Below are 16,392 nucleotides of genomic sequence, written 5' to 3'. Positions count from 1 at the left end.
CCAGGTCATAGTTCTAGGACAGGTAAAACTGACTATGGGGGAGGAGGGGGAGGGAGGAGGGGAGAGGAGGGGAGGGGAAGGAGGGAGGGGAAAAGAATGGGGAAGGAGGGGGTTGGAAGGGGATGAGGGGGGGAAGGGAGGGGTGAAGGAAGGAAGAAGAAAGGGGCAAGAGGGAGGGGATAGGAGGGAGGAGGAGGGGAGGGGAGGTTTGATAATTTGCATGCTTTTTGAGTTCAGTGGGATTTACTCCTGTGCAATCATGCTTAGGATGGGTGAAACTCACCTGGGGGAGGGGCAGGGGGAGGAGGTGGGCAGGAAGGTGAGGGGGAGGGAGGAGCTTGAATGGGTGGGCACTGGGCAGAGGGGAAGCCCCTTTCCTTTCCAAAAGGGAAACATTGTGAACAGTATCGTTTTTCAGCATTTCTACAGCAGGCGCATGTAGTCTCCCACCCAAATTTAAACCAAAGCTGTCCCTGGCCACATCCACACCAGACCTTTATTTCACTTTAGGCAGTCCTGGCTTCTCCCAAAGAAACTTAGGAAGGATGCTGAGAGTTGCTAGGAGAGGCCCTGTTCCCCTCACAAAGCTTCAGTCAGAGTGGTTGACTGTTAAACCACTCTGGCCACTGGAGCTCTGTCAGGGGAATAGGAGTCTCCTCTCAGCACCCTACACAAACTACACTTCCTAGGATTCTCTGGGGAAATCCATGACTTTCTCAAGTGAAATAAAGGTCTGGTGTGGGTGTGGCCCCCTGATTAGGCAAGCCCAGCAGCTTGGGGTCTGGCTTTTAGAACACTGACAGTTGGTTCTTACTCAGCATGCCTAAGATTATCACTGAGTTCAAGCAAAATTTTCTAAAATTAATTAAAAATCAGCCAGGGATTTTTTTAAAAAAATTTAAACTGCAGAAGATGAAGGTCAGAGTGTGAGGCAAAGTCAGTAATAGGATTACAGGTACTCCATGAACATGGCTGATTTTTAGTAAATTTCAACAGATTATGAGAACACTGACAGAAAAAAGTCAAAAAAGGTTCTTTTTTCTCTCTATTTTCACACTTTGAACTCTCGATTCTTTCTGACTGTTTTGTGTATCACCATGAAAATTTAGAGGGTTGTTAAGCAAGCATTTCTGAGTTCAGAAGTTTTGTAAGGTTTTGTTTTGAAATGAGTTTATGGAAAGGATCAGAATGGCAGGGGGTGTTTTCAATTTAACATTGCAGAATGTGAAAAATCCATGCAAGACTATGTATACAGCCTCTCTTGTGGCTGTATAATATTGGAAATGATTTGCTTACACTTTAAAAAAAAAACCCTATATAAATGTGATTTTTTGTTATTAATAAAGGCTAAGTATTTTTGATTAATCAGTCATGCTTTTCATGCCCAAAAGCAGAGTGGTTGAAAAGTGAAAGAGGAGGTCTTTAAATGCTGGGTAAAAGTGAATGTGATTCTCAGAGTTGTGGGGGATGAGGTCTTTGTACCGGATTAATTCTGCCTATTACGGGGCAGTTAGTGAAATTATTGTGCTGCTTAGGGAACAGATTGTTTCTGTGCACAAGGAAGGCCTCCCTTGGCTACTCTCAGCCTCAACCCAATGGACCCACTGTTCTCCCTTCTCTCCCCACCCCACCAGTAGCGTAGTGGCAAATTCAGAAGTGCAGGGTCCTTTCATGTTAGTCCCAGCCATGCCCCCTCCCCCCTTTTTTGCTGTTGAGAATGAAGTCCTTGTTAAGGCTTTCTTCCACATCAACAGACATCCCTAGAAGCCAATCAGCATGAAAGGCATGACTGTTAGCTACTGAGAAGAGTCATCTCAGTGTCTGACTCATTTCCTTTCACTCTGGCTCCAATCAGCAGGAAAGGACAAGGAAGCCAGTGAAAAGACTCTTCCCAGTGGCTAACATACTCCCCTTTCATGCTGATTGGCTCGCAGGATGTTGATGGACCTGGCTGGGACCCTGCTCCCAAAAAAGTAAGGGGTCTAAGACCCCGGACGACGACACCCCTGCCCTCCTCCCCAGCTTTTCTCACCCACCCCTGACTCCACTGTCCAGGGATGATATCTGTGGACTGGGGCGGGTAGGCAGAAGCACACCCGCAGGCAGGGGTTGGGAAGAGAGAGCGAAAGCCCCTTTCGCCTATCCCTCCTTTGTGGGGGCTGTTGTTCTTGAGAGCATCGCCACCATGCGCTTCTCAACAGCCGCAGGGGCGGCTTTCCACGCCTCCCTGCTGGGGGGAAGCTGCACCTGATTAGTGTGAACAGGAGCGGTGGAGGTCCGCCTTTGGTCCTACCCCAGTACCGCTCCCTAACCTCGCTCTGCCGCCGGCTCTCCTGAACCCCATCGCCCCTTCGCTCAGCCCTCATCTCTGCTCTTGCTCCCAAGCTTTGATCCCTCGTAAATCGGGGGGGGGGGCGGGAGCTGTGGCCCTCCAGATGTTGGGGACTCCGGACAGCATCTTTCTTAGCCACTGGCTGGGGCTGATGGGAGTTGGGGACCAAGGACACCAGCAGGGCCACGGGTTGCCTACCCCCGCTGCTCTAAGTATCTCCGCAACCCTCTGAGCAGCGCCTGACACAGAGGGAAACATGCAAAGGCATAGATAGCAGTCCTTGGTGGCAACCGTAAGAGGAAAAGCCTGCTGCTCCTAGACCCCTCGCCACGGCACAGGGATGCAAGGATCCTTCACGGCTTAGGCGGTCGGTAATATTGCGTGGATAACAGGCCGCGATTCAGTTCGGGCACCTTACAAAGACACCGGCCCCTTGTTTTTGTCTTTGCAATCGCACTGCCTAACTTGTTCGGAGCGAGCGTTAGTTTTGTTCTGGTGTCAGTCCCAGGTGCTCAACGGGGCTTGCTCCCAGAGTTAGTAAGATCTGATTGCAGACCCAGTCGCTTCCCACGGGGGCCGTCCACGCCGAGTACAACCAACCCTACATTCCCTTCAGCCTGCGTGACACGCCGCTCAACCGCCGCCTCCCGTACGAATCCCTTAACTCTTCCTTCACTGCATGGAGGAGACTGTGTGTGACTGGATAAGTGTCGGTTTGATGTTTCCCGCAAAACTGCCAGACACTCTGAGAAGGATCCTTCCTCCCCCCCTACCCGGAGCTTCGCTTGTTCCACCCAGACCGGTCCCTGCCTCTTTCTGGAGTCCCGCGGTGCTGAAATTGACATGGGAGCTCCAGAGAATCCGCGTGTGTTGGACCCCGGCTGGACCCCAAATATCCCCAGATCGAGCGTGACGCATGGGAGCTTGAAACAGCAAAGCGGATCTGTGTGATGTGATCTGATATTAAAATGGGAATACTCTATAATGTTATTATCGCCAAGGTACGAACAGAAGCCTTTAGCCCTCGCTGTCTAGCGGCAGGATGTTGTTTGTCGGCCCGCTTCCCTGCCAAGCCTGTCTTGTACAAACGACGCGTGACTATCAAAATAATAGTACGACTAATGGTGCATTTGTGCATGAGAAAGGAAGGTATCCTCTAGTAAAGTATAGGGGCACTGATGAGGAGGAGTCTAAGGGATCCTAAGCATGCTTGCTTGGGAGTAAACTCCACTGAAATCACTAGAATTTACTTCTGAGTAAAAATGCATAGGTGTTCTATCAGGTGGACCCTTACGTGCAAGCCATACCACTGGACTCGCTGGGACTTTCTTCTGAATAAACACGAATCGGTTCTGGGATTGCCCCGTTTACAGTAGCCCTCCGGAGGATCTCAAATCATCCACTGCCGACACGCTTAAAAAAAATAGAGTGCATGATTTAAAATGATAGCCCCCGGAGCTCTGAAATCGTGGATGATTTCATATAATTTATATATAAAGCCCCTGACCCTTGAAATCCGGTCTCTTAAAGAGGTGGATCAAGAGTTAAACCAGGCCAGCTGTTTAGCAAACCCGAATTTCTCTGACTGTGATGATGGGTTTGTTGAAGGGAAAGTCTCTCTGGATGGAGTTGAAAGGGCAGTTCTTTCAGTCTAGATTGCAGACAGGGAAATACTTCCAGAGAAATACTTCCAAGTCGAAATTTGAAAGGGAAAAAATCGCTGCAGCTCTCGCACCCCCTCCGCCATTAATCACCCATATACTATAGCCCCATCCCCCGTTTACATGGGCATGTCAAATTTTAGGTGGCGCTCCGCTCCCACCCCCGCATCCCCACCCTCGGGAATCCCTTATTTAATTCCTATTTTCTCCAAAGGTTCCCCTCGGACAACGTCGTCTCCAAGACTTAGGAAACGGCCCCCATTGGGATGCCCCTTTGAGGCAAATTAAGCTTTGACAGCCCCATTCCCAGCTGACTTTTCTCGGAAGGAAGTTCCACTGGTTTCCGTGGGACTTCACTCCCTAGTGAAGCTGTGCGCCTCCAGGAAGGCAGCCTCTTAAGAAGGCAGGCGAGAGCAGCGGGCGGCGCTCGGCCCCAGCATAGCTTACGCGAGAGATTCATCAGACGCGAACGGCGGGACCGACGCTAGGGAGAAATAAAACCGGAAAAGAGAGAAAGGAGGTTTAAATCTGAAATGAAATGAGAAATGCAAGGACTCTACCTTGATCCATAGACCTCATGATGTGATGATAGTGTACCAGACGGCACGCGGTTTCTCTCTGCATTTGGATCTTTTAAAAAATATATATATATATATATATATATATATAATATGCGGAGAGAGAAGCAAATAGCTATCTCTAATCTTCTTTAGACCATAGTCGCGCACCGATCCGTTGACTGGAGGGCAGCCCTCTCTCGCGTGGAGCGATCCGCGCGTGGGTCCTGGGAGCGAGCAGAGGGCGCTTCTTCTGCGTGCCCCGAGAGGTGGGTTACTCGAGAGGGAAAGGCCACTTCCTTCCCTGCTCCGAGTGTTTATAGTCGTTGAATGCTGTAAAATAACGGGATTCCCTCACTGTTTCCTCCTGTTTATGCCCAACGCCATGGAAACCCTTGGATCGGCTCCATCTCTTAAACGGAGGGCTTTCCTGCAAACTTCCACACTCAGGAATCCATGACGTCTCCCTGAGTCGGAGCCAAAAGGCGGCCCTGTGGCTTTCCTCTTTCTCTTCTTCTCTCTCTCCCAAGGCTGCAGCACAAGCGCCCGATTGTTGAGCTGCGCGAAGAGGGGGAAGAGCGGGCAGAGCACACCAAGGAGGAAAAGAGGGAGAGAGAAAGTTGGTTGAGAAAAGATCTCTCTCTCTCTCTCTCTCAACCCCGCCCCCCAACAACACCACTTCAGGAAAACCTTTCAACTTACCTTTCAAAGAAAATAAACAAAAGCCCAGGGGGATCTGATCCAGCCCAAGCTGAGCACTGGCCTCACACTGGCCCCGATCCACCTAAAGGCAACCATCATTACTCCATTTATTACATTTGTATCCCACATTTTGCCACCAAGGAGTTCAAGGCTGCCTACATGGCCTTTCCCCCACCCTCATCTTATTTTCACAACACCCCTGTGAAGTAGGTTAGGCTGAGAGAGAGATGGCTTTGAAAGGACGTTAGACAGCTCCATGGGAAGATAAGGCTGTCAATGGCCAGCAGCCATGATGTGTACTGTGCGCTGCCTCCAGTATCCCAGGCATTATGTCTTTGAATATCATTTGCAGGGACTCAGAAATGGGGAGAAGACTGTTGCATTCAATTTCTGCTTGCAGGCTTCCCAGAGGAATCTCCTCCGCCACTGTGAGAAAAGGGATGCTGGACTAGATGGGCCTTTGGCCTAATCCAGCAGTGCTCTTCTTATGACCAGTGCAAGGTCACCCGATGAGCTTCAGCTCTGAGTGGGGATTTGAAGCCAGGTCTCTCCAGTCTGACACTAACAAATACATCACAGTACTCTCCACACAGCGCCGGATTTAGACTTGGTGAGGCCCTAAACTATATAAAGCTTGGAGGCCCTTTGTTAAAAAATTACACCATACATATATATATATATTCAGTACACATAAAATTTTAAAAGCCCCCCCCCCAAATTCTGAAATTTTTTGAGGCCCCTGCGGATTGTGAGGCCCTAAGCTGTAGCTTGTTTAGTTTATGCCTCAATCCGGCACTGTCTCCACAGGACTAGAAGTCCTTTGGAAGGCCATGAGACACATAACCTTTGGCATGATTATTTGATAGGAAGCCCCGCTGAGTTCAATGGGAGTTACTCCCAGAGATGCACACACTGGTAGGACTCCAGCCTTAAGTGGGTAGGCCAGTTAATCAGATTCAGGAAACAGCAGCAGCTTGATTAATAGCTGAGTAACGCAGCCAAACTGAAGCAAGTTTTCTGTATGTGGGACTTTATTTTTAAAGATCTCTCGTCTCTGGTCATCACCCAATCTGCACCAAATATGAAGATATAGATTTAACATAGAGATTTTTAATATAGAGATTCAGGCAAATTGTTCAATAGTTTTCACCAATCTAACTCTACTGAGCTAAGATAGCTAAATAGAACCTCCTTATTCAGAGGCAGTATAACCAAGTACCAAGCTGGGGACAAACAACAGAGGCTGTTGCCTTTATGTCCTGCCTGCATGCCTCTTAGAAAGCCTGGCCGGCCATTACTGGAAGGAGAATGCCAGACTAGACAATCCATGGGCTGAACAAGTAGGGCAATTCTAAGTCTCTCAAAGAGACTTAGAATCATATAGTTGGAAGGGCCTATAAGGCCATCAAGTCCAACCCCCTGCTCAATGCAGGAATCCAAATTAAAGCATACTTCCACCCGACCTGTCACACTTACTGTGACATGCAATGCATCTTAATCTTATTTTTGTTATTTCAGTGAGAATTCATAGTCAATAGCATCGATTGCTTAAGAGATGCCTTATCTAAAAATAATGAATGGTAAAATGGTGTACTTTGGGGAGAGGGGCCATAGGTTGCATGTGTATGCATTGGCTGGGGAAGGCTCTTGGTCCAATTCCTGGCATCTCAAAGGATTAGGTAACAATCTCTGCTTGACACCCTGGAGAGCTGCTACTAATCAACAGTAGAAGATAATAATTGGGCTAGTAAATGAGCAAAGTTCAAGGGGATTACCATGTATTCTTAGCGGTTAAGAAATTGTTCATAAGCTCGGAAAGAGTGAGGAGGAGGAAGAAGAGGGAGGAGTAAACATGGAATTCTCCCACTTTTGAAGGATTTGCTTTTGAAGGATCTGGTGATTATTTATTGATGAATTTAAAATGTTTCTATACTGTCCTTTATCAAATCAAATTCCAGGGCAGGATACAATAAACTGCCCTTCATTACGTTGCCCCTGGCTGTCCCATACCCCCCTGTTCCTGTAATTGTATGTAATTTGTGATAAACCTCTAATTGTTTATTTGTATTTTGTTCTTCTTGTCTTTTTCTGGCACTTGTTCTGTACAAAATCAACAAAAATTATTTTAAAATAATATAGATAAAATTGATTTAAAACCATATGAAATATGTATATTTTTGAGCGTGGGATTGTAACCATTGCAAAGTAATTAATCCAGAATAAGAAGGTATGTGTTATAACCATTCAATACACTTGCAAACGCTCTCTTCCATAAACATTCTGCAAAAGAACGAAGGCAATAGTCTGAATATAATAACATATTCTGCAGCACCAACTAGTGTGGTGTAGTGGTTAAGAGTGTTAAGAGCTGGGGAGGCTCAGGTTTAGAAGCTCTGCCATGAAGGTCCCTGGGTGACCACTATCTTTCAACCTAACCTACCTCACTAGATTGTTGTGAGGATAAAATTAGAAGTGGAAGAATCATGTGATTTGTGCATGACCCTCTCAAACAACTTTCACCAACCTAATGCCCTTCGGATATTTTGGACTACTACATCATCATGGTAGTCCAAAATATCTGGAAGGCACCAGGTTGGGGAAGGCTGCTCTGGGGCATCTTCAAGCTGCCATTCTGCATACAAATTGTTGTGAGGGTCTGAGGTAGTCGTAGGAAGTAGAGGAGGATTAGTCACCTTCTTTTGCAGATGAACTCTGATTCCAGCTGCACACACTGCAGGCTAGCTGGCACCAAATGAGACCTTTCCATCCTTTTCCTCCTTGGTGCCCAGACATCATCCCTGGAGTTTCTGCTTCTGGTTTTGTTGTGGTAGGATTTGTGTAGTAGCAACTGGGAAGGAGGTGAGGGAAACATGTTGCCCCCTCCTCTGTTGTGTCACTTTTGGACACACTTAGGTGGAAATGCTCTGGTGCCCAGGGGGCCAAGTTATGTAACACAACCTCTGTTGAACTCTCAAAAGCTGCACAAGGCAGTCTGCATGAGCTCTGGAATGTAATGAAGGAGAGGGAGAGAAGATTCCCTTTGAAAACTGGGGGTGAGGGAAAGAAAGTTATCCTCTCCCAACCTGGCCACCATCCCCTCCTGACTCTTATAGCTACTTCCTAAAGAAGACACATTGCAGGTTGCTTAGTTTATGGCTTCACACACAGTAATCCTTCTTACTTATTTCCTTTGTGCAGTTAAAAGTGTGATAAAGCAGACTTTCTCCACTTATTTAATAAATGCTTAGGGATAAATCAGGGGTTCTATCACGTGTTAGTGATGATTCCAGCCTACACCTGTGGGAGAATGAGGGGATAGAATCCAGAGGTGGTAAAGACTATAATTTTACACTGCAGGGGGGAAAGCCATTTTTGAATGCTCCTCCCGTTTAGTGGTTAAGGTGTTGGATTATGACCTGGGAGACCAGGGTTCGAATCCTCACATAGCCATGAAGCTCACTGGGTGACCTTGGGCCAGTCAATGCCTCTCAGCCTCATGAAAACCCTATTCGACTTGAAGGCAGTACAATAAAAGCAAATAATAATAATAAAAAAACAGCACACCAAGCAGAACAGTTCTAGCCTAGCTCATTTCCTGCTAGGAGAACCTTCTCTTATGCAGGGGAGCATTACTCACCCCTACCTACACTTTCTGTCTATAACCTCATGCCTCTACCACCTCATTCTCACTTTATTCTGCTGCCAGGGCTTACCCAACCCATTTTGCAAACATGAAGACTTCTCTTTAGGTGTCATGGTGCTGAATGCTCCCCATATTCTCACAAGACTTCCCTGGCATCTTGTGAGACTTCGCCAAAACATTGCAAGATGCCATGACAGTCTTGCAAGACTAGGTGACATCCCACAAGATGTGGCCTATATAAGGCCTCTCCTCTCTGTGAGTGGCTGCTGCCTGGTCTAGTACTCCAGTTGCTGGACAGCCTAGCTAGATACTAGTCACAGATTGCGTGACCAGCTAGCGCTACTGTTTTTCTCTCTTGATTAAAGGTAGAAGCAGCAGCAGCTGCTGCTGCATTTCATTCAAAATGTGAGGGAAGTGATGCTGCACAGCCTATCAAGGTGGCAGCCTGGATGTGGAGCAATTAGACAAGCAGCTGCTGACACAGGGTTCTAAGTTACCTCCACATGAGATGCTGTTGTCAGCAGCTGTCAGGCTAAGCACACCCATGGTGGTGCAGCTCAGCCATGGAATACTGCTTACAATGTGGCATGGAGGGGGCTAGCAGCACTGGCTAAAGGGGGCATAGTCATAGAATCATAGAATAGCAGAGATGGGCCTATAAGGCCATCGAGTCCAATCCCCTGCTCAATGCAGGAATCCAAATCAAAGCATTCCCGACAGATGGCTGTCCAGCTGCCTCTTGAATGCCTCCAGTGTTGGAGAGCCTACTACCTCTCTAGGTAATTGGTTCCATTGTCATATGGCTCTAACAGTTAGGAAGTCATTCCGGTGGTACAGCTTAATAGAGGATTGGGTAGGTGCTCAGGCAGGGGGTATGGGAAGGCAAAGTCATTTACCACCCCTCCCAATTTACCGCTTGAGACAAGCAACTCGGTGTAGCTCATGAAGGTGTCTGTTGAATGTGTAGGCAAGACCTTAGTTTGGAACCTAAATATTGAAGTTGTTACAGATTGATGAAGGCAATCTAGTCTCTCTCATAAGACCCAGTGAACCTTGGCTCTCTTCACTCACACATATACAGGTTGGTGGTGTTGGTATGTAGGGGGGATTCATAGAATCACAGAATAGTAGAGTTGGAAGGCTACTGAGTCCAACCCCCTGCTCAATGCAGGAATCCAAATTAAAGCATACCCAACAGGTGTCTCTCCAGCTGCCTCTTGAATGCCTCCAGTGTTGGAGAGTCCACCACCTCCCTAGGTGGCCATATCAAAATAGATAACACAGCAACCAAGGGAATGTCAAGGGAATCACTGGGCTTCCACTGAGTGGTCTTTGGGACACATGATCAGGAGATTGCCAAACGGCACGAGCCCTGAATGAAAATATAAAAGATTACTAGAACCATGTGATTCTGAATACATAGTTTCTTTATTAGGACCAGCTAAAAAGTCAAGAACTAGTAGTGAATAAGCTTTTGAGTTCTCCAGAACCTTTCTTCAGGCTCCAAGAACCTAGCAACAGGCCTGGATGACAAAGAGAACAACTTAAATAAGATATTCAGTGTTCTCTTGAGTAGTAAATTGAATAAGGTTCTATAGGATTTTAATTTTTAAAGAGTTTTTTTTAGCTCTCTTCCCGATCTTGGAAGGAGAAAACATTCAGCTTTGAAAGGTAGTTGGCCCAATGCAGGCACAATGACCATGCTAAGAAGTAAATTTGAATTTATTTTGCATTGTTTGTGCCACTTATGAATATTGTTTATGTGGATGCAGGACAGAAACTGAACATTCTAGCTCATGTAGGTTTTACATTATAGACTCATTTAAGCACACACATACCTATTTAACCCTCACAACTGAAGACACCATTGTTTTGAATAAATCTGTGGAGAAATAAGACAGTAGGTAACTAAAAACAATGGGCACAATCTAGCCAAAATGTAAGCACTTTTGTGATTTCAAGTACAAACATTTCATTAAAATCAATGAGACTTTCTTTCAAAAAAGTTTATACCACTTTTCTACCATTACTCACACCTAAGAACTCTATAAAAGAGATGCAAGGATGACAGATTCATTCATGGAGGAACCATATGATGAAGAACCAGAAATGTTACAATGTGAGGTGAAAGCTGCTCTTAAAATACTTGGAAGAAACAAATCACCAGGAACAGATGGCATACCAATAGAGTTGCTACAAGCTACTGAGACTGAATCTATCCAAATTTTGACAAAAAATTGCCAACAAATATGGAAAAGAAAACAACGGCCCACAGACTGGAAGCATTCAATATATATCCCAATGCCAAAGAAAGGGGATCCCACGGAATGCAGTAATTATCGAACTATTGCCTTAATATCCCGTGCAAGTAAAGTAATGCTCAAGATTCCACAACAAAGGCTCTTACCATATATGGACTGAGAAATGCCAGACATCCAAGCTGGATTTAGAAAGGGAAGAGGCACCAGATATCATATTGTAAACATACATTAGACAATGGAACATACCAAGGAATTTCAGAAGAAAATCATCCAGTGCTTTATAGATTACAGCAAAGCCTATGATTGTGTAGATCATGAAAACTATGGAATGCTTTAAAAGAAATGGGAGTACCACAGCATCTGATTGTCCTGATGCACAACCTATACTCTGGACAAGAGGCTCCTGTAAGGACAGAATATGGAGAAACCGATTGGTTCCCAATCGGAAAGGGTGCAAGACAAGGGTGTATTGTATCACCCTATTTGTTTAATCTATACACAGAACATATACGGAAAGCGGGATTGGACCAATATGAAAGAAGTGTGAAAACTGGAGGAAAAAATATTAATAATTTAAGATATGCAGACGATACCATACTACTAGCAGAAACCAGTAATGATTTGAAACTAATGCTGTTGAAAGTTCAAGAGGAAAGCACAAAAGCAGGACCACAGTTGAACGTCAAGAAGACTAAAGTAATGACAACATAAGATTTTTGTAACTTTAATATTGACACCGAGGACATTGAACGTCAAGGATTATCAATATCTTGGCACAGTCATTAACCAAAATGGAGACCGTAGTCAAGAAATCAGAAGAAGGCTAGGACTGGGGAGGGCAGCTATGAGGGAACTAGAAAAGGTTCTCAAATGCAAAGATGTATCACTGAACACACACCGGATCATTCATACCATGGTATTCCTGGTCTCCATGTATGGATTTGAAAGTTGGACACTGAAAAAAGCAGGTAAGAGAAAAATCAACTCATGTGGTGTTGGAGGAGAGTTTTGTGCATACCGTGGCGTGCAAAGAGGACAAATAATTGGATGTTAGAACAAATTAAACCAGAACTATCACTAGAAGCTAAAATGATGAAACTGAGGTTATAATACTTTGGACACATCATGAGAAGACATGATTCACTAGAAAATACAGTAATGCTGGGGAAAACATCAAGGAGTAGAAAAAGAGAAAGGCCAAACAAGAGATGGATTGATTCCATAAAGGAAGCCACAGACCTGAACTTATAAGATCTGAACAGGGTGGTTCATGACAGATGCTATTGGAGGTTGCTGATTCATTGGGTTGCCATAAGTCATAATCAACCTGAAGGCACATACTCACACCTAATACATTTATGAAGCTATCAGAACATTAGAAAACAGCAGATAAAAATCACATTAGAACACATTGGAAACTCTTATATACAAGGGTATTTATATAAGGGAGAGGTTGCCATCCTTTTTGGAATCATGGGCACATTTGCCAATCAGATAAGCTGTCATGGGCACCCCAGACACTGCAACCAAGCAGACACCACAGCCTATTCTAATGGCTACAATAGAGCCAATGGAAGCCTAATTTCTATAATTGGCTACAACAGAGCCAATTTCAAGCCCAATGTCAGCAGCAGGAGGGGACCTTATGGGCATCAGGGAAGCCCTCTATAGGTGCATGTGCACCAATGGATGTCATGTTGGTGACCCCTGAGGGTTCCAGAATTTCTGTTAGCGTTCCTCCATCCCCATTAAATACAGTTATTGTTTTTAAAAAGGACTTTCCCATGAGCAGCACAAATAGGGATGGGGAAGGGAGGGAGTGCAATCAGAGAAAGGTAGATATGCTGAAATGAATAGGATATGCACATTTAAAGAGGCACTTAAATCCCATTGATTTCAATGAGATGGGGACATGGTATTTTATTTGCATGGATGTAGAAAAGATATATATATCAGCACATGCTGCCATGTGGAAAACAATATGAGTAGCTATTTAACTACATATTATATACCCATTTGGAAGCTGTAGCAATAAATGTCCCTATTTTGTCTGCATGGGTTTTGAAGTATTCAAAGTACATTGTAAATGATTATATGAGGATTTCCCATAACCATTTAAAAAAGACAATGCTCCAGTACAGAACACATGTGAATGAAGGCAGTAGTGATACTTCCTTCAGAAATTCCTGAAATAGTTTGTATGAATGCAGGCAAGCAATAACCTTGGAGTTGAGCATACATTAAAGTGACATAATATAGTCACCTTACACTGTCCTTGGTAAAGTGTGACCATTTCATTGTGTGTCCACTTTGAGGAGATGATAGAGATGGCAGGCCTAGCTACCACATTTCCTTCCATGAGGTCTGCTGGCAAGACGTGCAGCCACAGGGGCTGCTTCCTCTACAGACACACACACAGGCAACTGAACTATATGAGGTATAAAGTCAACTGATTATATGATGTCACTTTAATGTATGTTTCAACTCTAAGGGTGTATTTTAAACAGCAGCACTATGCTCCCATGTAATTGCCTACATTCTCACAGAAACTTATTTGAGGATTTCCTGAGGAAAATACTGCTATTTCCCTCATTCACCTTAGGGTTCATTCACTTGTGTCCAAAGTACTCTCTGGAGCATTTTTAAAAGGTGGTGAAAAATCTTCATATAATAATTTAAAATGCATCAGGGAGTGCTTTAGTTCAGGACACATGTGGACAAACTAGGGTCATTTCCTGCTGTGGCTTCAAAATGTGCATATATGCAGAAAAATAGCTCAGGGTCCTTGCCCTGGTGCTGCCAGTTGATGATCCATGCTTACAAGCTTGCAAGAACACACAAATTTCAGAGCTTTCTGGGGCAATTTTTTCTACCATAAATTACATAACTCTTCCAACTGAAATATACACACACAAGACCACTGGTGTTGCACTGCAATATTTCTTGCAGTGATTGTATTTATATTCAGAGGGAGGCTGCAAAATCTTCTTAAATTGATAAAATTAACTTGTGCATGGGCCTGTAGATAAAACATATTTTAAACCAGCAAATTGAGAGGATTTAGAAATACAGATGTTTCACTAAATTAGCAGAATTAGGATAATTTATTATTCCTTCAGAGGTGTGTGTGTGACATATTAATGGGAGGGTGTAACACCTTCTATGCTGTTCTCCTTGTGAAGTTACATTTCCATAAGATCAAGGTGAAATGAGCAGGTAGGTTACTCTGCAGGGGTGGTAGGTTTGCTGCTGACCCGTTGGAGGGTGATACTGATCAGAAAGAAAAGACTAGGACTATTATAGTAACTGTTGGCTATGTTCAGGAACAGGGGGGTCTCCTAAGCCAACATGTTTCCTGTAGTTAATGGAGAATATGGCTGCCCAGGTGGAAAGATGTGCCCCCACATTCCTGCATTACAACTGGGAGAATCCCCTTTCCACGGTTAGGACACTCAGTTTGGCCTGCTTTGGCCAGGACAACTTTAAAAATACCTTGTCTTTCTTTAAATAGCCCAAAACTCCATCTGCTCCTGCTGGTTCACATGAGATAGTTTTCTTAAAATATCCATTTTCCACCAGTATCTGTTCTCTCTCTTTTTTTCCCAAGTTTGAAAAATGCTGAATCCTGCTACTCAAATCCAACTCCAAAAAGAAGGGTTGGCAAGAGAGATTGCCTTCGTAACACTAGCATTCCCTAACCATCCCAGCATCTGACAGCTTTCCAAGGGCTTCTGGAGAAGGCCAGCAAGAGAAATGTGTGTTCTCCACAGGCTCCTGCTCTGCTGCTGAGTTTAAAGTTTCCTGATGGAACCATTTCTGTTTCTGGCTTCACTACAGGAGACCTGAGAGTGACCATGGATTGGGAAAGGAGCTAGTTCAGATGTTACATAACCCTCAGGAACTCCAAAGGAGGAGGAGAGTGAGTTTCCCTAGAAACCAGAAGAGTTTTCTATATAGTTATATATTTCAATTCTTTCTCAATGGAAGGCCAGATGCCTCCCTCACTTTTTTCCTTTCTTTTTTTAGTAACACAAAAATGGATTTTATTTTTGTAGGAGTGAAAAAAAAGCTATTTATTCCTACTTCCTTCAAATGTTCCCCTGTCACCATTTCTCCCAGATATTGGATCAGTTACTTTCCATCTGGGTCTCCTGTCCTCTTGATAGACAGGACATGTGTTAGATTAGATGGTGGGTTGCCTCTTTTCCCCAGGTATTCCTTTGTAGGGTCAGGCCTCTTCTGAGTTGCCAACTAGGGGAAAGACCCTCCTCACAGAGCATCATTATTGTTGCCTTTATCTTGTAGGGAAGAAATCAGTAATCAGTAGCCTGTTGTTTTAGTTCCTTCCTTGCTCTAAATAAGTTGAATAAATACTTTTGCAATTTACCTAGTTCAAGAATTACCAACTTCTGTAGTCTCCAGGATCATTTTAGTGTACTTGCTGCTGAAACTGATCCCTTCATACAAGGTCTGGCTCCATAAGAAAGTTGCATCTAGCAGTAAGGGCTTTGCAGTTACGGAGCACATATGCTCAATTATAACTGTGGCACACAAAATCTCAGAAATGTAACATTAAAGTACACAATATGTCTACTTCCCCCAACTTGAAAAAATGTTTCCCTTTTGAGTGAAACTGGGGGCAATTTTTTGTTATCATACTTTGATTACATTTTGGGATATGACCTTCTACAGGAACTAGAGAGCTGCCTTACAGCAGGGCAGACTATTGCTCCAGATAGTCCAATATTGTCTACTGTAACTGGCCTTGGCTTTCTATCATATCAGGCAGAAGTCTTTCCCATCACTGGCCACCTGGCCTTTTAAGAAATACCAGAGATCTTCTCCAGAATCAAAGGAGATGTTCTATGACTGAGCTATATAGAGTCCCTCTCTGCTTTTACCCAGGGACAAATACATATAATGCTTCAGGGGCTACATTTAGCTCATAGCTCCCATTGGCCATCCCTGACCTAATACATTTAGTGGGAAAGACTCTGGCAGGATGCAAAGACATGCTTAGGAAAGCAAAGGAAAGACGCCATATTGCCACCTTTTTCCCTCAGGCTCTTTAGAAGATCAGCCCTCAAGGTTTCCTGAGGATGTGCTCCCAAACCTTGACGGCAGCTCTTTTGGGCTTATCATAACAGCCAACTCTGTTTTTCATTTGCAAAAGCATTCCAGTCTCACAGCAACAATAAGTAATTTTGACAAAAGACACTCACTCTTCCAAAGTAAA

At 44.5% G+C, this 16,392-nt stretch overlaps 1 protein-coding gene across 2 annotated transcripts in view; it reads right to left on the bottom strand.

Annotated features, from left to right (window-relative positions):
- Nucleotides 1-5,010, bottom strand: part of NFATC2 (nuclear factor of activated T cells 2) — a 205,799-nt gene extending 200,789 nt beyond the window's left edge. For both annotated transcript variants that reach the window (XM_061631257.1, XM_061631258.1), the window contains exon 1: nt 4,554-5,010. In XM_061631257.1, coding sequence (XP_061487241.1) covers nt 4,554-4,617 — 64 coding nt within the window. In that variant the 5' untranslated portion in view covers nt 4,618-5,010. The remainder of the gene's footprint in view (nt 1-4,553) is intronic.
- Between the last annotated feature and the right edge of the window lie 11,382 nt (nt 5,011-16,392).

The sequence above is a fragment of the Rhineura floridana genome, chromosome 6, assembly GCF_030035675.1.
Source record: "Rhineura floridana isolate rRhiFlo1 chromosome 6, rRhiFlo1.hap2, whole genome shotgun sequence".
NCBI classification, from domain to species: domain Eukaryota; kingdom Metazoa; phylum Chordata; class Lepidosauria; order Squamata; family Rhineuridae; genus Rhineura; species Rhineura floridana.
This window is presented reverse-complemented; position numbering and strand designations above follow the sequence as displayed.